Source organism: Pongo abelii, chromosome 17 (assembly GCF_028885655.2).
Source record: "Pongo abelii isolate AG06213 chromosome 17, NHGRI_mPonAbe1-v2.0_pri, whole genome shotgun sequence".
Taxonomy (NCBI): domain Eukaryota; kingdom Metazoa; phylum Chordata; class Mammalia; order Primates; family Hominidae; genus Pongo; species Pongo abelii.
In genome coordinates this window covers 49,137,956-49,161,153 of record NC_072002.2, presented here as the reverse complement: position 1 = coordinate 49,161,153, position 23,198 = coordinate 49,137,956, and the positions used below count along the sequence as shown (strand labels likewise).

General features: G+C 37.2%; 1 protein-coding gene across 26 annotated transcripts in view; it reads right to left on the bottom strand.

The window, feature by feature from the left end:
• The window catches only part of DTNA (dystrobrevin alpha), a 396,061-nt gene that overhangs the window by 51,985 nt on the left and 320,878 nt on the right, over positions 1 to 23,198 (bottom strand). For 11 of the 26 annotated variants that reach the window (XM_054537800.2, XM_054537804.2, XM_054537807.2 and 8 more), the window contains 4 exons: positions 21,604 to 21,770; positions 19,021 to 19,145; positions 12,254 to 12,337; positions 10,441 to 10,530 (listed from right to left, as the gene is read on the bottom strand). In XM_054537800.2, the coding sequence (XP_054393775.1) occupies positions 10,441 to 10,530; positions 12,254 to 12,337; positions 19,021 to 19,145; positions 21,604 to 21,770 (466 nt within the window). Of the gene's footprint in view, positions 1 to 329; positions 423 to 995; positions 1,074 to 10,440; positions 10,531 to 10,605; positions 10,890 to 12,253; positions 12,338 to 19,020; positions 19,146 to 21,603; positions 21,771 to 23,198 lie in introns of those variants that run through there. The other 15 variants (XM_024235844.3, XM_054537811.2, XM_054537817.2 and 12 more) reach the window with 3 other exon arrangements.

The window sequence follows — 23,198 nt, the reverse complement described above, 5'->3', positions numbered from 1 at the left end:
CATCCTGTGGTAATTTGACATGACACGTAGCACAGAACTGACTGGTGGGACCCAGAGTCCTGAATGTACCTGAAGGCTAATATTTAGCAAGGCATCCCTTTATGCAAGTTTTCGCTTTAGCTAATATATAAACAAGGATATGAATCCTATGGTTCCTTCATGGGAAGTATCCAAACTAACATCACAAAAGACTTCTTAATTGAATCAGTTAACAGTGCTTCAGTGTCACCATTGGCATCCAGTGACCTTGCTCCTTGCTGAGACTGCTTGTTACCAGCTCAGACTGTATCCCTCTCTAAGGACAGTCAAGCAGCCAAACCTGCACTAACCATGAGGGGTTGTTCCGAAGCATGTTGACATACAACCCGATGAGAACATGTTCATCAGCTAGCCTGTCTGCCACATTCAGGCTGTACTGTATCCTGAAACAGGGCAGGGGAAAAGAAAGGGTGTTGTTAAGAGAGGTGGACAGAAATAAGCAGAGGAGGTAGGAGTGAGTTTTTGGTAGAAAAGGCATTTAGAAAACCAAGCAAGTAAAGGAAGGGTAGTAAGTGATGTGCTATGAAAAAGACAAGCGAAATCCAGGCAATGAAACCCACAATTCGATTTCACTAACTTTAAAAATAAAGACTTCCATTTAGGTTAAATAAAGTTTTAGAAAACAGATTTACATTTTTCAGCCACTAAGGCCAAGGTATTCATCTGTACAGTAAATACATTGAAATGGGTTGCAAGCAAAGATTAAATATCCTTCAGAAAATCGAGTCTTCAGCTTAGTCATTTCAAAAAAGAAAAAGACACAAATCTGGGAAAGTGAATAACAACACAGATGTGTCTACTGGAAATAACTACTTAGTGCTGTTAATTGGGTTAAAGCAGAGCTGCTTTTACTGAATCAAAGATGGTCTTTCACACACAAAGCATTTTTGACAAAAGAAATCTCCATTTTTAGTTTAGTTAATGCAGGGTTCCAGTACACTCTGGCTGTAACTTACCCTTTGCCCTTCAGAAAAGCTGGAGCAGCCCTAGCCAGCAGTTTGTTCTGCTCTACTTCACTGTCCTTGGGAGGAGAGCTAGTTAATAAGATGGGAAAGCCAAGAAGAGCGTAAACACGGCAATGCATTCAAGAATAGAAACTGGCAACAGACACTCCCAAGTCTAGATCCACGTTCCATTAGGACAGATCTCTTATTATTTTGAAACGTTCAAGATGTTTTCAGATTTCCACAGAGTTGAAGTAGGAATAGAAACCCAGCCTGAGAACCACAATCGCAATCACCATGATCCCAGATTTGACCTCTGCTATTTGTTTAACAAGCAAGCATTTATATTGGGTATGTCTAGACATAATGAAAATTCATTCAACATTTATCATGGCATATCACGTAAACAGTCCAATAGTTCATTAAGTCCTGCCAGCCTTTAGATCCCACTCAAGAACTTTAGCCTTCCCTACATCCTCCAACTTTCTGTTCTAGATAGAAAGACTTGAAAATTACCTAGCTAGAGATTGCTTCATATTAGAAGTGTTTTACTACTCCAAGCAAAAGCCACATAATCTTGGCTGTGGAGCTACGAAGACAATTTTCAGAGGAACACAGAAATACACCTTTGAGTCTTATACATATAGTTATTTCTTATGTTTATATTAATGCAAAGCTAGTGAATATAGTCTCATTGCTAAAGCAAATTCTTAACATTATGGATTCATTATGGGAACTACTCATTTTCTTTAGTAATTTAAATGACAATTTTAAAGTTTAAAATATAGTTTTATTAAAGTACAAGCAGAAATATAAATAACAATTCATTAAGTGTGGCTATGGTAAAGTCATCCAAAATCTACTGTGACAATTTGTAGTCATGCTACATTGAGAAACACGGTATTAATTCTTAGTATTACAATTGTATTGGTAATGAAAGTTTGCTCCTCTATAGATTAAGTAAGAATTTGCCCTGCACACTGGTGAGCCTCAAATCGTCCCCCTCCTTCTTCATGGAAAATAGAAAAATAAATTGTCTGTCTTTGTTTGAATACCAAATATTTAACTACTGCGATCTAAATCATGAGGTTCTGCCAAAAATTTTCAAGAAACTCTAAATCTACCAAATATATATATAATGGTTTATAAATTAGTTAAAATCTTAAAACCTTTATACTACAAGTTTTAAGGCTCTACTATAAAGCACCGTTCTTTCAGGCCATGAAGTACTAAAAAATATAAATTTATACACATCACATTAGAACTATGCACATTATAGTTGGAATTCTTGCTTTATAATAGTGTATATTAAAAGATTCCTTGAATAGTGAGGTCTCTGATAAATTTAATATTAAATTTGATTTGTAAAGAAAATGACTAGCAAAGAGTAAACATGCATATTTGTCAGATGAATGACATTTTCACTCAGCTCTTCAGAAAGGCATCTGTTACACAAAGTATTGCTGTACTTAAAAAGTTCAACTGTACCCAAACAAAATTGACTTTTTTTTTTTTTGAGACGGAGTCTCGCTCTGTCGCACAGGCTGGAGGGCAGTGGTGTGATCTTGGCTCACTGCAACCTCCACCTTCCAGGTTCAAGTGATTCTCCTGCCTCAGCCTCCCGAGTAGTTGGGATTATAGGCATGCGCCACCACACCTGGCTAATTTTTGTATTTTTAGTAGAGATGGGGTTTCACCATGTTGGCTGGTCTCGAACTCCCGACCTCAAGTGATCTGCCCCCCTCGGCCTCCCAAAGTGCTGGAATTACAGGTGTGAGCCACCGTGCTCGGCTCAAAATTGACTTTAAAAATAAATTAGATTGTGTTTTAGGATAATTTACTTTCCTGATGACCTTAACAATTTTCTTTTTCCAGCATATTGATGTTTTCCTTTTAAAACTGTGAAACCTGCCCATCAGGGCCAAATAACCACCTTCAGCCATCATTTTCTGTGATGTACCATTATACCACCAAAACTGTTTCTGTTTTCTGTGATGTACCATTATACCACCAAAACTGTTTCTGTTTTCTATGATGTACAGTTACCCCACCAAAACTGCATTCCAGACTTTGTCTACTGAAGCAGATCTCCGTACATTCGTTATCCAGTACCTATAGTACCCCTGCTGCCCAATATCCCCCCAATTCTTTTTTGTAACTAAAGATAGATGAATCTATTACATCATTTATTTCAGATGCTTGCAAAACCATTCAAAACACTGTGTGAAACATCCATGATTCTTCCCTCCAAACTAAACTATCTCCCTGCCTTCTTACGCTTCTTTGTTCTTTGAATCTCAGAAATTGTGGCAATAATTTCTTAAGCAAATAGTCGAATAATTGCACCGGGACAACCTCTCATGCTGAACATACAAGATAACAAGCAAGAATCAGTAGAGAAAAGAAACACAGGAATGTCAACCACAAAGAGGTGTTTGCCACAAATTATTCTGGTGAAGTTCTATGGGAGGAAGATGTGTCAGTGAAGGCCCAGAAATGTGGTTCCACCACCCATTACTGACAAAACCCAAGCATGGAGGAGCCCTAGCCTCAGTATTGTGTAGGGGTAGGGCTGAGGGAAGGGGGCAATAGGCCGGACTTTTCTTTGGTGGCCTTCTCCTTTTTTTTTCCTTCAAATCTTTGGGCTCCTCTCCTCCTTCCTCTACTCCACTTGCCTGTCTCTCCTCTCCTCTTCCTTTTCTTCCTTCTTCTAACCAGGTCCCTTCTTCCCTCAAAGGAATGAGACATATTCTATATATATACATCTCTTAACTTTTGTTGTCATTTTCTTTGTGTTGGCCCTTGCTGGTGTTGGTTTAAAGAAATAGTTTAAAACCTTTTATCTTCCTTTCCTTTCCCATGTGAATTCTTAGAAAAAACAATTCTTGGAAAATATGGGAGTTACATCATGAACATTTATGAGTTTCTGGAAATAAACTATTTTGTTTGCTATAGCTCTTAATTTCTAGTGCCAGAAGCACTTCTAACTTTTTGATACTCACTGTTCACATAGTTTCTGTAATTTCTAGAGCTAGCCTCAAATTCTTCTTCTCATCATCTGTTTCTAGGAAGCCATAATATGACTATGTATAGAGGAAGCTAAATGCATGATGAAAACAAGACAAAAATAGCCACTGTTTCAAAATGAAATGAATCAAGAACCTCGAGAGCTGACTGGGAGACAGGTTTCACTTAAAACTTGGGTCTTTAAAGTCTTTTCACTTGAAGTACTTTCCACCAGAACCTCTTCTCCAGCTCCCAAGCTTGAAGAGAGGCACCAAAGTGAAATTTTTTCTCTTGAGTTGCTGTGAAAATAGTGATTGCTATAGTTTGAATATTTGACCCCTCCAAACTTCATGTCGAAATTTGATCCTCAATGTTGGAAACAGGGCCTAATGGGAGGTGTTTGGGTTATGGGGGCAGATCCCTCATGAATGGCTTGGTGCCATTCTCACAGCAATGAGTAAGGTCTCACTCTGTCAGTTCCCTTGAGGGCTGGTTGTTAAAAGTAGCCTGGCACCTCTTCTCTGTGGCTTGCTTCCTCTCTCCTCATGTGATCTTGGCATAAACCAGCTTCCCTTTGCCTTCTGTCATAAGTGGAAGCAGCCTGAAGTCTCAGCAGAAGCAGATGCTGATGCCACGCTTCACGTACAGTCTGCAGAACTGTGAGCCAAATAAACCTCTTTTTTTTTTTTTTTTTTTTGAGATGGAGTTTCACTCTTTTTGCCCAGGCTGGAGTGCAATGGTGCAATCTTGGCTCACTGCAACCTCTGCCTCCTGGGTTCAAGCGATTCTTCTGCCTCAGCTTCCTGAGTAGCTGGGATTACAGGCACCTGCCATCACACCCAGCTAATTTTTTTTTTGTATTTTTAATAGAGACAGGGTTTCGCCATGTTGGCCAGGCTGGTCTCAAACTCCTGACCTCAGGCGATCTACCTGCCGTGGCCTCCCAAAGTGCTGGAATTACAGGTGTGAGCCACCGTGCCCCGCCTAAACCTCTTTTCTTTATCAATTACCCAGCCTCCGGCATTCCTTTATAGCAACATAAAGGGACTAAAACAGTAATGATGTGTGGCTTATTATGATCCCTTCAAGGTGTTATATTATCACAATATTTTATAGACTAATTTAGATTCTAAACTTTCATTTTGTAGCTTGGCAGTTTGCATGGAGAAGTTAAGTTTCTAATTCTCTGTGGGATTTGGGATCAGGCACAATGGATCCTACTTCCTGACTAAGGAAAGAGTGCTTCCAGCATATCATTGTGTCAGAATGTGACAATGGCTTTCGTACAACTCAGCCTGAGCTTCAAAAGCTTCTCCTGTTCTGCATGCCTTGTCTTTAAATCAGAATGCATTCTTCCTTTTAAGCTCCGAAACTGGGAACTATCTGAGGTTCAACTTGACCATGGGATACACCTTTTCTAATCTGAGTTTCAAAGAGAAGCAAGACTATCATTTCTAAAATTATATGCACACAAATCTCTTTTTCTTATTGCCATCTTTTTCTTTTCACTAATCCCTTGCCACTGTATGAGCACATCCTTTTGCACACATATTATCACTGATGGTTGTGGGAACAGCCATACCTTATACCTTGGAGGGCATGGCATGGTAAATTCTGAAGTTCATATATCTGCTGAAAGAAAAAAGGCAGGAAATATTCCTTTAGACTTTTTTTCTAACAAAAATCCTCTAGCTTCTCACCACTTCCTTCTTAGACCTTTGGAAAGCAGCATATCTAAAGATAAATAACCTTCTTCCAAAATTTTTCACACACACACACACACACACACACACACAGTGACACAATGGGTTCTGGAAAAGTAGAACAATCTCAAAATGTTTCATACTTATTAAAAAAATTATCCCCTTAGCTTTGAAGGGTGACGACTGATGCCAATAGTTTTACTTCAGTGAAAATATTTGGGGGGTGGGTCCAAAGCTAACAAAATCACACACAGATGCTTCCGGGATACCTGAAATATATTTTTAAAAACCACTTCTGCTAATGTTGAGTTACTATATTAGCCCTTGACAAAGATTATTTTTTCTTTTATTGAACATGATACTAAAGGCCTGGCTGCTATCTCACAGAGAAAAAATATTAGAGAAACAAATTATATTAATATAGAATAATTATCACAATGGTTAAAAGAAAAACAATATTTGAAATATAGTGAATTAAGAACAGATATTTTCATTTCTATTGATTCTTAAATTATTAATAAGCTTGTGTGACATTTGGATTTGTGAAGAATGACTTATAAAGTTGGCTCTCTCCTTAAGTAACTATCTATAGTGGATAAAATTTTCCTTCTCACTAGAATTACATAGTCTAGTAATAAGGTCATCACACTAATTTAAATACAATAAAAAATCCACAAATCTGTTTTGTCAAGAAATAATGTCTTGAAACATTCTGTTTCTTTTTTTCTAGATTTCAATAGCTTACATCTGAGATATAAAATATGTATTACCTGAAAATTCATGGATCAGTATTAAAAAATAGGTTGTCTCAGTGGGAAAATTAGCTGTCATCAATTCAGGCTGGCATAGAAGTTGAACCATCTCAAACAGGTACCATGGAGAAAATAAGAATTCTTAGGTCATATTTAATTTACTACATTGTACCCAGGTATCATTAAGTCACACCAATTGCACTTTTGTCAGGAGAGCCTCTAGGAAAGTTTGCTTGGTACAGGGCATGCAGAGACAACAGCCAAAGCAACTCTAGTAGGAGCATAAAGTTTACTGAATTGAACAAGAGAGGTGACTGTGGTTTTAATCATACATAGTACAGAAAATTGTTAGGGTTGATGTGTAGACTGGTGTAATTCCAGTTTGGAAAAATCTAACATATTAGTAGAGCTCTGGGGCTACACGAAGTAAAGAATTATCTGCAGAGAGTGATTATTTCAAATTCATAAAATTTCATACAACACGCCCAGAAAGTTTGAAAAGAGTGAGAAATCTTCAGGGTGGTGCCAGATGTTGATTTACAAATTTATCTATGTACATTATCTATACATAGATATTATCTATGTACATTATCTATACATAGATATTATCTATGTACATTATCTATACATAGATAATATCTATGTACATTATCTATACATAGATAATATCTATGTACATTATCTATACATAGATAATATCTATGTACATTATCTATACATAGATATTATCTATGTACATTATCTATACATAGATATTATCTATGTACATTATCTATACATAGATATTATCTATGTACATTATCTATACATAGATATTATCTATGTACATTATCTATACATAGATATTATCTATGTACATTATCTATACATAGATATTATCTATGTACATTATCTATACATAGATATTATCTATGTACATTATCTATACATAGATATTATCTATGTACATTATCTATACATAGATATTATCTATGTACATTATCTATACATAGATATTATCTATGTACATTATCTATACATAGATATTATCTATGTACATTATCTATACATAGATATTATCTATGTACATTATCTATACATAGATATTATCTATGTACATTATCTATACATAGATATTATCTATGTACATTATCTATACATAGATATTATCTATGTACATTATCTATACATAGATATTATCTATGTACATTATCTATACATAGATATTATCTATGTACATTATCTATACATAGATATTATCTGTATATTATCTATATATAGATATTATCTATCTAAATATCTAAAGATATTATCTATCTTTTTATGACTGAAAATGAATGTGCATTAATCTTAGAAAAACTTAGCTATGAAGAAAACTTTGATTTTCAAAAGGAAAGGCTACATTCAGTATCTAAAATTTATTTTTAGCTACTTTTGATTACCAAATCACAACTATTTAAAATTTAGCTTGAACTTTTTGAGTCAGATTAAAAGCCACGGTTGTTATGTAAAGAATCTTTGGGTAAGCAAAAATATTTTTTTAAAATGAAAAACACAGTGAATTAGCATTTCTTTGGATGAAAACCCAAATCTATCAATCAACTGACCAACAAGTCAACCCAAAAAATAACTCACAATTGCTGCTCCTCTTGGATGGATCAGGATTTGGGAAGTATCTGGGGTGGGTGCACTCTCCCCATAGGAACTACAGAGCCTAATACAGTATCATTTTTTATTTTTTTGACATGGATTTTCACCCTTGTTGTCCCGGCTGGAGTGCAATGGCATGATTTCGGCTCACCACAACCTCTGCCTCCTAGGTTCAAGTTATTCTCCTGCCTCAGCCTCCCGAGTAGCTGGGGTTACAGGCGCCCACCACTGTGACTGGCCAATTTTTGTATTTTTAATAAAGATGGAGTTTCACCATGTTGGCCAGGCTGGTCTCGAACTCCTGACCTCAGGTGATCTGCTCACCTCAGCCTCCCAAATTGCTGGGATTACAGGCATGAGCCACCTTGTCCGGCCATCTAATACAATATGATTAATTAACTACTTGTTATTGCAGCAAACCAGAAACTAGCATATTAGATTGTGTTCAATATGCTATATGAATTGTAAGCAAATTCCTAATATTTGGTGGAGTGATAAGACCTGGCTAGATGTTATATAGAATAGTCAAGGTGATTCCTTTTGTGAGTGCTTACCACTTTAGAGGTTGCAACTATGAAAATACCTGTGAAACCTTTAAATGAAGTTTCTAAAATTGGAGGTAAAAGAAGTGTGACTAATTTTTTTATTAGTCTTTACTGTGACTAATGAAGCTTGGTCATAGTGAAAGAAGCTTACTTGACATTAAAAAGTATTGGTTAACTTTCATATAAACTAAGTAAGGATTATGGCAAGATAATTAAGATTTTACAAAGGAGGCATGATGCCAAAAAAGACAGCAGATCCTAAGAGGCACAGAGCTGTGGGCAGTGAAGGGGAGAAAAAGCCTTTGGGACCCGGCTTTGTGGTCGGTCCTTGCAATAATATCTGCAATAATAATAATGCACTATCTTTCATAAGCTTAGATAATGTTGCTGGCTCACCATACATAGCTCTTAGAGCTCTTTCCCTAGTGGTGATAATTGATTTCCATCAAATCAGCCATTCTTTCCTATAAATTTATAAGAAAACAAAATAGATTAGGGATACAGTTTACGATCAAGAAAATGAATGAAGTGAATCGGTCCATCGATTATGTTATATGACCCACATTCTACCTAACTTCTTCTAACCAACACTGAATGTACACATGTGCACATGTGCACACACACATAGACATACACACATAAGAAGACTTCAAAGGACCAAGGGAGAGTGCCTTTGAGAATCCCTGTTTTTTTCTTTTAAGTAAGGGAAAAGAGAGTCAAGTACATAGCTAGAAAAGATGTAAGAACAGGGAATGCAACAGATGATGCTGGTAACCAGAGGTACACACTCATAAATCTGTATGAAGTAGATTACTAGGATGTTGAAAGACTTCAAAGTTATATCCCTGTGCCTTTTGAAGATCAAAGTGGTATGCTTGTAAAGGGCCCTAAGTGAATAATGCCAGGAGTTTGTGGTGAGGATTCTGGAGTGGGGATTTCAATTCAGCCTCATTTGGCTTTATCTTTCTAGGATCTGTCATGATACAAAAGACTGAACTTAAGCTAAAAAAAATATGGAGAACTTCCCTACTTTCTCGGTGCTGCCCTATACTCACAGGCACTATACTTGGCTTGCTTAGGTTTTACTTCATTGTTGGGATGGGCAGAGCCCATAGGGGTGGCAGAGCCATAGGTCATATTTCTTTGGTTCTGTTTCAATGATAGAAGTATAGGACCTTTAACTTTTGCCTACATCTGGCATGATGGATTTCTATCCATCTTAGTTTATCGACATGATTAAGAAATCAAAAGTGATCACCACCAGCATTATCAAGAGATAGAGAATAAGCACTGAGAGCAAGAAACTGTTCTTGAAATTGTTACTTCATTGGGAATCAGACTGCCCTCCCTGGGGGGAAAATGGACCAGGTCCAATGGGACAGAAAGGTACAAGTCCTCAAGTCTTTAACTGCAATGAGATTCAGCTATACGACATTGTCCTAGCCTCACCTAGTTAATGCTAATGATCTTTCCAATAGACTCCTTAATTCAAGAGTCTTAGAAATTACCATCTGGGGTTTTTGCAAATTGTGCAAAAGCAGAGACTTGTCCAAACGAGATCCAGCTTGATACACTTCACATATATACATCTCTTATATACTGGTATGAGGCTATGAAATCCATAAAATATGTGGAAAGGAGAGGAAAGAGCTGCAAAGTCCAGCTCAAGTTGAAAAGTCTCAACACAATTTCATTAAACCCCAGAAGACCTCTATCTCCAATAAGATGTACTATGAGAGGATTTTAGTGCCAGAGTAGAATGACTATCAGTCTAGCTATGGAACTACTACTACGATTAGCAATTCAGGGCTGGGATACTGACCGTGCACCGTGATCAAGCTGATTTACGTACAGCTTTATGAGGGAATGCTCTTCAGCCACAGGGCTGGATGCACTTATCCCCTCAGGTAACCTGAGGGATTCAAACAATGAGATCTCATTAAAACTTCCCATGGACAGAGCAAGGCCCACTCAGAGAGGAAAGACATTTAGTGTACACAGCTTTATTGAACAGCACCCTCAAAACAGAAACCGTAGGCCAATCTCTGTGGTGATAGAAAGAAATGTGAGCTTTAAACAACATATCTGTGGTTCACAGAGAACATTCCAAAAGGACTGAAAATGGGAAAAAAGGGAAATAATCATATTTTGGGTTAATGGGTACCATGCACCCTGGAGGAACCAGAACAGCTCAAAGTATTATAGGAATATTTTAGGGTAGAAGAAGTCATGTTATCCATCTAGACGCATCCACCAAAAGCACCGTCCGAGCTGAAATGATATAAAATGACCTTCAGTAAGGATGGGGTCTACCTCTGCTTGACATTTGCAGAATGCAGAGCTTCTTAATAAAAGTACATATTTCTAAACATCACGTCAGGTCTTCCCTAGATAGATGCACAGACCTGTGTCTTTTATAGACTTTACAGTTTATGATTTCATTCCAGAAAAAAAAAATGGTTGCATTTGTTGGTGATTCTAAAAAAGAGTGCTAAAAGGAAGTTACTGAGGGCCTAAACCATATTATTTTACTGTGGATGTTCTGCTGTATAACTGTTTCCTTATTTCCACTTGTTACAGACCTCGTTTATACATCAGAAACACCATTTTCTGCCATATTCTGTTTATTCTGCTAATTACAATTATGGGGAACATCTTCATCTCAGGTTCCTGTTGATGGGCACATACAGGAACTCAGAGGAAAAAAAATCAGCTGTGTTCTTAGTCTCATTGTCTTCAAATCCTCAGTTGAATGTACCAGGATATTACAGTGAAACTGGCACCTTATAAACCTCTTCAGGGAAAAGATGAATTATGTGCATTTTGTGAAATATGAGGCTGTACTTTTTTCTGCTGAAAGGCATTTGAAATCTTATATTCAATTACTCACTCCAATTTTCCTTACCTTTGTTTTTGCTTTCCCATGAGCCTTCTCCATGTATTTATAAAATAATTATCTGGTGCTTGATTAGCAATATTTGATCAAATGACTCAGAGCACCTCTTGACCCTGCATATGTTTGATGCTAACTCTTAGAGAAATATTTGCTTCTCCTGTTTCTTGCTCACATGGGAATGGATCTTGTGCAAAGAAATGAGATGCAGATCCACCTTTTAAAAAAGTTCTTATTATTATAGATGAAATTACCTATATGGAAACTACATTTCCAAGTTTGGTCTTTATCCTCTAGCCTCAGGAACTCCAGGGTTCACCAACAAAGGATTCTTTTGTATCTTAGCTTTAAATAATGACACGTTTCACCATTTATATAGTAACACACCATTGCATCTTGAAATTCCAGTTCTTTGACTTCAACTCTGAGGACTATGAAAGTGACTTCCTTAATGAGATGGGATGCATGTATGTCAGCAGTAAAACTGAAACATACCCCCACATTCTTACTGTGGGTAAATTATAAATGCAGGTTTCCAGATATGACATTAATCCCCAAAGCCACCCTACCCCTCTTTAAATGCATACAAATGAATGAAATTGAAAACTTATAATGGATATTTGCAAGTTAGTTTCTAGTAACAATATTCTGCCCTTGGCTTGCATGAGAATATTTTTCTTACCACAGAATCAAGGCTCATTACCCAAGAAAGGGCTTATTTTATAATAGGGTTGGAACTTACCTCCTGGTAATAAAAGGACTTCCTGAGGAGGGAACAGAGTGGGAGAACAGGGTGTCGTTCATGCTGGTTACAGGTCTGGGAGGCCTAAAACAAAACACAGTGTGAATGGAAAGTTAAAACAAATAAAAGTCACAAATTTAAAACTCTCCCTCATCCCTCCAGGAAACGGGATGGGAAGATCTGAGTTCTACCTTTCCCAGGATCAACAAGAAATCTTATATTTTCCAATTAAATTCCTTAAGTGTTTTAAAGTTACATTTCCTTGAGAATATATAATCTCAGGTAAACACTGGGAGGCAGATCTCCAGACACCATGTGAATACTGATGCATGAGCTTCGAGCCTTGATGTTTCATTGTATAATATTCTGGAATGAAGCAAGGATTTTGAAGAAGGTAGTGGCTTTACTTCTACTGCCTTCTCAAGAAGCCTTGAAGACCTGATCATTGAATCTATATTCTCTTGGAAAGAGGAAGATTCCTGAGGCTTTGAAAGGTTCCTTCTGTGTTCTCCATGATGATGGGCCTCTCCAACATGCCTGGTCTGAAAGGACACAGGCTGTAAAATCATATCATACCTTATTTGCCTTTGTTCTAAGTGAAGATGCAAGTAAGCTCCACAAGGATATACGAAGTTAGTTTCTGTTGTTTGGGTGATCCATATGATAGAGTATATGGTGTACGGCATCCCATAAGCTTCACTTGTTTTCTTATGATAAGAGAAGGAAAACAGAATTCAATTTTCCTCAGAATTGTTCATGGTTCTACACACCAACTGCATGGAGTCCGTCTTCCTTCGTCTGATTTTCATTTCATTCTGTCATTCTTTTCCTATATGAATGTTTTAGTTCAGGTAAAATGATAGGGCTAAGATTCCTATCTCATCTCCAAGCCATTTTTAGTCTAAAAAGGTTCAATATAGGATAATGAATGGTAATATGAGATGGGACTTAGAGTTCAAAAGATGGAAAATGAGGTGGGGCATTTTCTGAATCAGAGGAAATTTCAGTTTCACTATAATTCTATATTTGAGTTTGACAGTATAGAACGTTTTGAAGACGAGACATTAATATAGCAGCCTAAAGAATCAATTTATGTTGGTTTAATTAAGATCCAAATTTGTAAATGGTTTAATTTTTACCTTAGAGAACAGCTTTGGATTCTACAATGAAGACATTCTGGGAAAAAGGTAGACTTGTATAACCCAATGTATTGAATGGAATGGACCTGAAGCTCTGCAGGTTTTAAAATGTCAATACTACTTGCAAAAATTCATTGAGACTTAGAATAAGTCTCTGGGGTTAGGGATAAAAGATCACAAATATGGTACAGTGTATACTGCTCGAGTGATGGGTGCACCAAAATCTCACAAATCACCACTAAAGAACTTACTCATGTAACCAAATACCACCTGTACTCCAATAACTTATGGAAAAATAAAAATTAAAAAAATAAAAAATAACAAATTCATCAAAACTTTTTTCAAGGTAGCTGGTGCTAAACTATACTCTGAGATTTTGTAAGACATATCATCTGTTGGATGAAGCCAAAACAACATCTACTCATCTACTCTAGACAAAACTGAAGTTCTGAAAATAATCTTAGTGTTTTGCATTACTTATCTAAGACATATCTTTGATATATAAGGGAGCAACACAAGGCTAGTTTAAAACTAATTCTGCCTTGAATTGAACACTAGCACTTTGGAAGAAGGATGCTAATTTTATACAAATGTCCTCTGTGAATTATGAAAAGTTTGGTCTGTTAGATTTTAAAACAGTGAACAGAGTATAATATCTTCATTGTAGCTTTGCAAAGAGTTGAAAAAAATACTTGACCCCACACTTCTGATTCTGTCTTTTAAAAAAAATTTTTCCATCTTGCTCTGTTTAAAAATGAGAAAACAAGTGGATTTAGAATGCTTTTTAACTAGCTTGATAAATGTATTCTATTGAAACCGGTCACTACAAAGCTGAAATCAAGGTTTCTCAGCAAATGGCTTTGTTTAAGGTCTACCATTGAAATGTTGAACTTGGGACAAAGAATGTCTATCCCTGGCACCAAATGATGGTTTTCAGAGGGACTGAAATTCCTATTTCTTCCACAATCAAATGGCAAGTTACCTTATCTAACAAATGGCTCACACTGGGAATTTTGAACATATTTGGTTTTATGTAAAAGAAACAGCTCCACAAAAGAGAGTAAGTCACAACGGCCTTCTAGACAAGATCTTCACAGAGGACATTTTTATATAAGTGGCATCCTTGTGAACTGAGTGTACAGCACAAGAAGACTTAGTTCTAAACTAGCCTCATATTGCTCACTTGTTTTGTGTCTCATCCCCACTTATGATCATGATTATACATCTTCGTAAGCAGACTGGAAATGACTGCACTACTTACCAAGTATCACTTTTGGCAGCGAAGAATTGAACAGAATAGAGACTGTTAATCATGGTAATATTTACAAGCAATACAATAGCTAAGAACAAATGTCAAAATACCAAAATGTCACCACCTGCTCATTTCTATTTAAGGACTAATTCATAACTGGCAGCACCTCTCTACAAGATGGGTAGAAAAATCCCTTGGCTATAGTAAAAAAAAAATGGCATTTTCTGTGTGTCACATGCTTCATTTCCATATGCAAATGTATGTATGTGTGTGTATGTGTGTGAGACAGCTATTAGTACCACAACCTGTTTAAAAATCCTATTGATTTAATTTTTTTTTTTTACTGTATCTAAGGCTACCTGTAAAATGTTAATTTGTTACATAGTCAGACTGTGCCATATTTTTGCCATTTTTTTCACATTTAAGTTGTGGCCAGGTATGGTGGCTCACACTTGTAATCTCAGCCTAGGAGTTCCAGACCAGCCTGGGCAATATAGAGAGGCCCTATTTCTACAAAAAATAAAAAAAGAAAAAAAAAAAAGAAAAAGTTGGAACTTGAGTTTTAAATGAGTAATAAAAATATTTTCCAATGTATTCATTAGGTATTGATAAAGCATTTTCCACTTATTATTTTCTCAATTGTATTTATATCTTATAAGGCTTTTGCTGCTCAACTTTGGATGCAGTATGTATTAGAGGACTAACAGCATTTTTTAAATTTTACTTTAAGTTCTGGGATACATGTGCAGAACCTGCAGGTTTGTTACGTAGGTATACATGTGCCATGTAGTAAAAAAAAATTTTTTTCTTGAGACGGAGTCTTGCTCTGTCGCCCAGGCTGGAGTGCAGTGGCGCCATCTCGGCTCACTGCAACCTCTGCCTCCTGGGTTCATGCCATTCTCCTGCCTCAGCATCCCGAGTAGCTGGGACTACAGGCGCCCGCCACCACGCCCGGCTATATTTTTGTATTTTTAGTACAGACGGGGTTTCATGGTGTTAACCGGGATGGTCTCGATCTCCTGACCTCGTGATCCGCCCGCCTCGGCCTCCCCAAGTGCTGGGATTACAGGCGTGAGCCACTGTGCCTGGCCAGCAATTTTTAACACAATCATTAAACAGCAAGATGTGCATTTAAGAAGACTGTATAATGTTCAACATCAAATTTTATATCCATGAGCTCTATAATGTTCTATGTATTTCAGCACTATGTAAGGACATACAGTTATCCTTCACTTAAACATTTACATCATGGAATTTTTTTCTGAATATGTCTTTGAAGAATTTGTATTAATTTACAAAATCAACACACTTTTTCACAGTGGCAAAAAAATGTTTTATTTTGAGTCTGTGCTATAGTTCCCAATGTCCAGAACCTCAGGTCATCAGCACAGGACAGAGTATGCCCATCAATATTGCCAATGCTTGCACCCCACTCACTGCTCCCTTCTTACCTCTGTCTGTAAGCTTATCTATGGGTGTAACTGATGTGGACTGCAATATTTTTGTGGCACTACATCCAAAGAATGACAAAGATGTGGCTTGTACTACAATTAAAGATTGCTTAATAAATTATTTAGGAAAGCACAGGGAAAGGTCAGAGAGGGAATGAGGGTGACCAAGACAGAGCTACAGCTAGAAAATATATTTTTATTGCTATGTATAGTTCTAAGGAACATACTTTTAGGATGATTTTTGCTAGAGACTCAATGATAAAGTGTCTTAGTATACACATTTCTGCACTATGACAATATTCCTTCTGCATAAGACCTTTATAACTTAAGTCATATTTGGGAGTAATAAATTAAGGGCATTAAGTGGAGGTGGGAGTATTGGTGTGTTTTATTTCTTAAATTTCACTTATTTCCATTGTACAGCACTGTATAAAAGTAGTGGGCTTATTATAAAATGACATGGTATGAATGTCATATATGTTTGTCTAATTTATCAAAATCTTATTTACATACATTTGGAAGAAGTATGAATATTCATTAATTCCATGTACATGTTCATTATAGCAGATTAAGAGAGCATTCTTCTTTGTAAATGATTAAGGCTTAATACCATTTATTTTTTCATTTAAATGGCCTTGATGTGCCTATGATAACTTAGAATAGTTAAATAAGCAACACGTTTTAAAATTAGAAATCTCAGGAAAAAGACATGGATATCTACTCATGACAATAGCATTTGAATAAAGAAACAAATATGGAAAAAATTTCTATGGCTAAAAATAGAAAAAAAAATTCTGTTCTAATATAGACTTGACATTCTACATCCAGAATGTCTTGTATGTTATTTCAACAATTAAATATCTTGTACAATTTGCATTTTAAAATTAAAACTTTCATCCTGGGAAAATATGTTATCAATGAGTAGAGATCATTATTTTGATTCAAGGACTCTTGAGGATCTGGTAAAATACATAGAGGTTTTTCTCAGAAGAAGACACATTTTGTACAGAATTTTAAAATCTCTCCATGGAACATAAACTAAGAACGTATTGTGAGGCTATAGCGCTCAGTTAATTCAATAAATAACAAAACAGATTATATTGCCCCATAAGTCAAAATGTAAAAATTATTACTTAGCCAATTAAATACCTTTCTCTCTCTCTCTCTCTCTCTCATACAGACACACACACACACACACATACACACACACACACACACACACCACCCAATCCTAGCACCCACTGGGTACAGGCCCTGAGCTAGATAATACTCCAATGAGACTCACTGTGAAACAGACTTTTACGTTGCAGTGCATCACTTCCTAATTCTTTGGAGGAGTGGGAAGCAGCAAAGCTCTTAGAGCCAGGCTATTCACACCCACACCCTCTATCTTCATGACACTCAGTAGCTCTGTTGAAGGCTGCTCTCTTAGGGTGAAACTCCTAGCAGGGCTGGTAGGAAATTACTCTCGGCAGAGCTCAGGGAGCAACAGCTGCTCTCACTTCGTTGTGGTCATTCATTAGCAACTTAGTGATTGTGTCTAACTGGCTATGGGAAGGAAAGTCTAGATCTTAATAAGGTTCTTAATAAGCATCTGTGAGGTAGATTTCTGCAAGTGGTTGGCCCTTTGGGACGTTCCCCAGATTTATTTACCCCTGGCTTATTTTAAGGCTTACTTATAGAAACATAATTTCCAAAAATAAGTTAACCACATTCTACAGAATTAGTTTACATTAGTTTCTGGAGGCTGAGCCCATGCCAGCTTGTAAGCTGAGAAACAGGAGCCTCCAGGCTGTGTATACTGCTGAGGTCAGAGATGCCTCAAAGCACCCCCAGGAACAAGCAAAACAAAGCCCCAAAGTATTTATACAAAGCTCACAGACGTGACCCAACACAAATCGTTTGGTGGTATTTGCTAAGGTCCATCAGAGAACATAGTTGCTGCTTCCACGAAGGTCTCATACCCACCACAGTGCCCCATATGGATCATATGCTGAACTGCCTGAAGCACGAACTCTGCGTGGTTGAATTCCTATACTTGTAGGTCCCATCACCCACCTCTTGATGTCAACATGCAAACACAGGCCCTATGGTGTGATAGGTCCCACTGAACTGTGGAAAACTACAGGCAGTTCATAACGAGGCGTCTGTGACTACATGACATCTAATTACGCATAGAAGCAGGTAATGAGACTCTTTCTTCTTATGAGCCCAAGGTAACACCAAGGAAAAAATTGTTTCTTCTACCTAAGCCCCCTTGTTATCTTGGCCACCCAGGCCTGAGAGAGGTTCAAAGGCATGAAACTTCCGGGAGGTAGCAGGGATGGCTGGAAGGACTGTTTGCTGGCCCAACACCTTCCGCCACGAAACTCACACATACTTTGAAGAAAAGAATCTTTGGATATTCTGATAAATTTTCCCACCACTCCCCCTCTTCAACCTTCTCCTGCCCAGGCTATGATTCTTCTAAAGTTATACAGCTTGGGATGAAAAACAAAAGTAATTTCTAGGTTTGCTGGCATCTTAAACTGGGTCTGCAGAGAAATAAAACAAACAGCTTTTATATTTGGAACTCAAAGCACATATGAAATTAAGGAATAATATGCTGTAAATCATTTTTTACCACAGTGATCCCATTGTTAACTTCCAACGGGCAGACACCACTAACATCCATATTTTATAACTAAGCTTTCTGAAATATTTTCCACCTCCAGGTGAATTATGTTAGTGTTGCATACTTTACTTGTCCAGCCTGGTGGAAGTACTGTATACCTCAACAACAACAAAAAATTATGATGGCATTACTCTGACTTTTTTAAAAAAAATCTTGGTTGCTGACCACTGATAGGAAATTGCTTTTGTATGGCTCCAGACATGTGCCTTTGAAGAAAATTGTCTCTATACTGGGAGGGTAGGGATACTCACACGATGTGAGCCAAGTTGAGTGGCTTCTCAGGCTGATCTGGGAACATGGGGTGCAAAGGTTCACGGCTAGAAGCACAGCTCAGGGACTTGCTTAATGCATTAGTCAGCTTCTTAGCAGGTGATTTCTGGAAAGAAGAAGGAAGGTAGAAGTGACAACAGCTAATATTTATGTATATTTTATCAAATGATTTGCTTTTCATAACAGATATTCATTTATGGAAGAAATCCTTTTTCAGTGCTGACTCTGAGTCTGGAAATTTGCTCAATGCTGGGAAGAGAGTTTCCGAACAAGCTGCCTCCTGCTGCTCAGTGTCAGCAAATGCTACAACAAATGGAAGCAGGCATTGTGCATGGGGCACCTGAGCTGGGACTTAATGGGCCTGCAGGAGTCCTTCTGACAAAAACTCAGCAGACTGGGAAGGTCACTCGAGAGGGAGGAAGCAGCAACAGTGAAGGGAGCCCTTCTGGGGAGGAAAGCAGGAGGCAGATCTTCAAAGTCTTTATATGGCTTGTTAAGAACTGTCTCTATCCCCAGGACAGAGGGAGACCATGAAGAGTTTAAATCATAGGCATGACAGCATCAGACCTGATTCTAGAAGGACTGCTCTCACTTAAGAACAGAAAATGGTTTGTGAGGAAATAGGCATGGAATGAAGATGAGCGGAAGATTTTGCGGGAATCCAGGTGCAAGAAAGATGTTTCAGGTGTGACTGAACACATCCAGTTAGAAGTGAAAATGGAACTTCAATCTGAGTCTTCAGAATTTAAAATTCAGGCTATTTCCAGAGAATCATGCTGCCTCTTTTTCGTTTAGATTGTTGGGAAATTTATCTTGATGTTTTACAGTCAAAATTATATAAAAAGTAGCCTATCACAGACATTAGGTTGGTGAAAAAGCAATTGCAGTTTTTGCCATTTGAAAGTAATGGCAAAAACTGCAATTGCTTTTGCACCAGCATAATAATAAAACCTTAACCATGTTTTTCCTTTCCATAAGAAACCATTTCAAATTTTGTCACTTTCTTTTATACTTAGAGTCCATAATTGGTAATATAATGAAGTGACTATTATCCTCATTTTTTAAAAGCTAAGTAATAAGAGCATTGCTCAAGAAATCCCTCTGGCTTTTGTTAGGAGATGTAATTCTTAGAACAGTTAAGACAGCAGCCAGCAGCAGCTCTTTGCCCCACAAACCATAGGGCCTTCTGTCCTCTCAAGGAGTCTGATCCTTCTTTGTATGGATAGTGCCCTGGAATATAATTTTAGGTCTACAACCCCTAAGAAAGAGGCTCCTTATGTGGATTTAGCATTTATGTAAAACAACTAAATTTGATAAGTTTTCAAACACCAAATCTTTTAGGATATGGGGTAGAAGTTTGAAAACTGGTAATATGCTAACAATAAGAAAATAGAAAGTTTTAGCTCCTATCTTCTAAACTAAATTGTAGTTCATGATCCGTGTTAATGTATCTATCTATCCTCAGCATGACATAAACAACAGTGAGGAGTTGCATTGGAATTGGCAAGTTCTCAGTATACTGTGCCTTAGTGAAGAACTGTTGCTTGAATTCAGAATCTGACCAGTGATGAAGTACTAGTATATTTACACTGAATATTAGTTCCCAATAATAATTCCTAGGAAGGACATTTTGATTTAAGATGTATAATTCTGAAGACTTCTTTAAGTAAAGACTATAGGTTGAATTGAAATACATTAAAATATAGAAAAAATCATAAATAGGTTGGATTTTCTTGTGACAGATCTATTCCAAGAGGTGCTGGAAGGGCTGATGGTATATCCCACAAGAACCAATCTATATACCCTACAAAAACCAATCCTTGAAGAGATGCGCGAGGGCAACACTGCTGGAACTGATCTTTGAGTTTAACGAAGATAAGAATCAGTAAATCATAATCCATTTGAACAGTGAGCAAATGGAGTCACATTTCCTCCCACAGACCTGCTACCACATGCTCCTGAGAATACATCTATCACACAGACACTCACATGCCACCTTTGCCAGGTTGGTCACTCACACTCTTCATGAAAAGATGGTTTGCTAATATAACGACAATCTCCCCTCCCCACCCTCTGCAGAAAAGTAAAATGGAACAGTATTATTATGTCCACACTCTCCTCTCATACTTGTTTCTTTAATATTCTAGTCATGCACTTAAAAGAACTCCAGAATCTAAGAAAAATAAAACTAACAATAATTTTTAAGCTGTTTCCACAAAACAAAACTTGGAAAAGATTTTAACTTACTGTGAATGTAAGATTATGTTCCAGAAGGTCCTTGCTATTCAGTTGTTATTTAAATCAGTACTGAATTATCTATATTCCAAGAAGTAACATAGTTTTGAGTCTTCCTATATTTTAAATCTCAGGAAGCTACACTGGGTTCCAACAGAATAAGTAAGAGCACTCAGTGGGGTGGAGGGTGGGAGGAAGGGGGACTGAATACTAGACCTGGGATGGAAGGTAAGTTTGCCCTTTAATTCTGCCACCATCCTTGATATTCCCTTTAATTCTGGGCAACACTCACACATCCAACTCCAAGTATTGCCTGGACCTTGCCTTACCCATGACGTGTACTCTTTCATTTGGTGCTGGTTGCTATGAGAACCACCGGCATGTCCCCTCCAGAAGCAGTCCTGACAGAGCTGGTAATTGTGACACTGTTGGCATCGGTAGCGAAATCCCATCATACTCTCACTGTGGCAGTAGGAACACTCAACCGGATGGAAGACTAAGGGGGAAGTAAGTGAAGAAAAACCAAGAAAACAAAAGTATGAACCAGAAGGAAAAATACAGCCTGACAGGAATTGCATCTTTCTTCTCTGCACCACGATTTCAGATGATAGTTGATTTGGGCTCAGAGACACATTTAGTTCATTCCTGGATTCTCACAACTCTTTTCAATCATGCCTATGGGGAAATGAAATGAAATGGGATGGAGAAGAGGTGTCCTTTTAACAACAAAAATCTCTGTAATGCTATTTGCTCTTTCTATTCCCATCTCTCATATTACAAGAATTTAAATTAGCCAAACAGACTTGCCTTTACCCCAAACTGCTCTCTGTCTCCAGGAGACCAGCACAGCTCACTGGAAGACTCAGAAGAACAAGGGGTGAATGCTGATTGTCCAGTGGGAAGAGAGCAAATATCAGAGACATGGAGAATGAGAGGCAGAAAAAAGAAAGGAAGATGGGCAGAGAATGGAAAACTGGATATGGATGAGATAATTAAGTTACTTTTTTAAAAATGGAGTGACTAATGGCTTACTTAATGAGTGGTGTTGCCTACATCTGACAAACATCTTTTTTTCTTTCCTGAGGCAGGTGTGTAGGGCCCTAAAAAAGATGTGTAAATTATCTGAAAACAGTTCTAAATAATTCAGATGCCTCAAGAGACAGTTAACTTTCTTTGGTAGGAAATTTGAATTATAAAGCAGGCAAAGCAAAATACTAGATTTGAAGCAAAGTAAAATATTAGAATTAAGTGATCAAATCCAAGTAGTTGTCTACATGCTATCAGCTAGATACTAAAACTACAATAACAATTCTTGCCTTTGGTAAAGCTATTCTCTGGCCTAACCAGTCAGGAAAAACAATGCAAATAATAATAAATGAAGATAAAAAGCAAAGTGTAAAAACAAAGACACAACTAGCTCTGGATGCATTGTCTTCTAAAAAAGTGTCATAACCTTTCTTCCCGGCTCTTGAGAAAGACTAGAGTGGGACTTGAATCTAGGGACAACTGCTCTGGGACAGTGCCTAAGAAACTGATCTCCTGCAGCAGGAAATGCTGAGAGAGAAGGAATGAAATTATAGCTTTATGATTGGAAAATGACTAGTTCTAGAACTGTAAACAGTAACGTGAACTCATTTTGCATAATAACATGGACCTTAATTGCTCTTCGCTTCTGCATATGGATAAACATAAAAAAAACTATGATTGTTAGTGATTGCAAAAAATAAAAAATAAATTCATTCCTTAAATTTTCTCCATGAGAAAAACAGGATAAATTCATAACTTTTAACTAACAGATAAATAAGGGCAGATGCTAAAAATTCTGAATGATAATTTAAAATTAAGCTAACTTTAGCTGCAATGTATATTAAAGAAATACACAAAAGTTGAGTAATATATAGAGACTTAAGTTAAATCTCAGTAA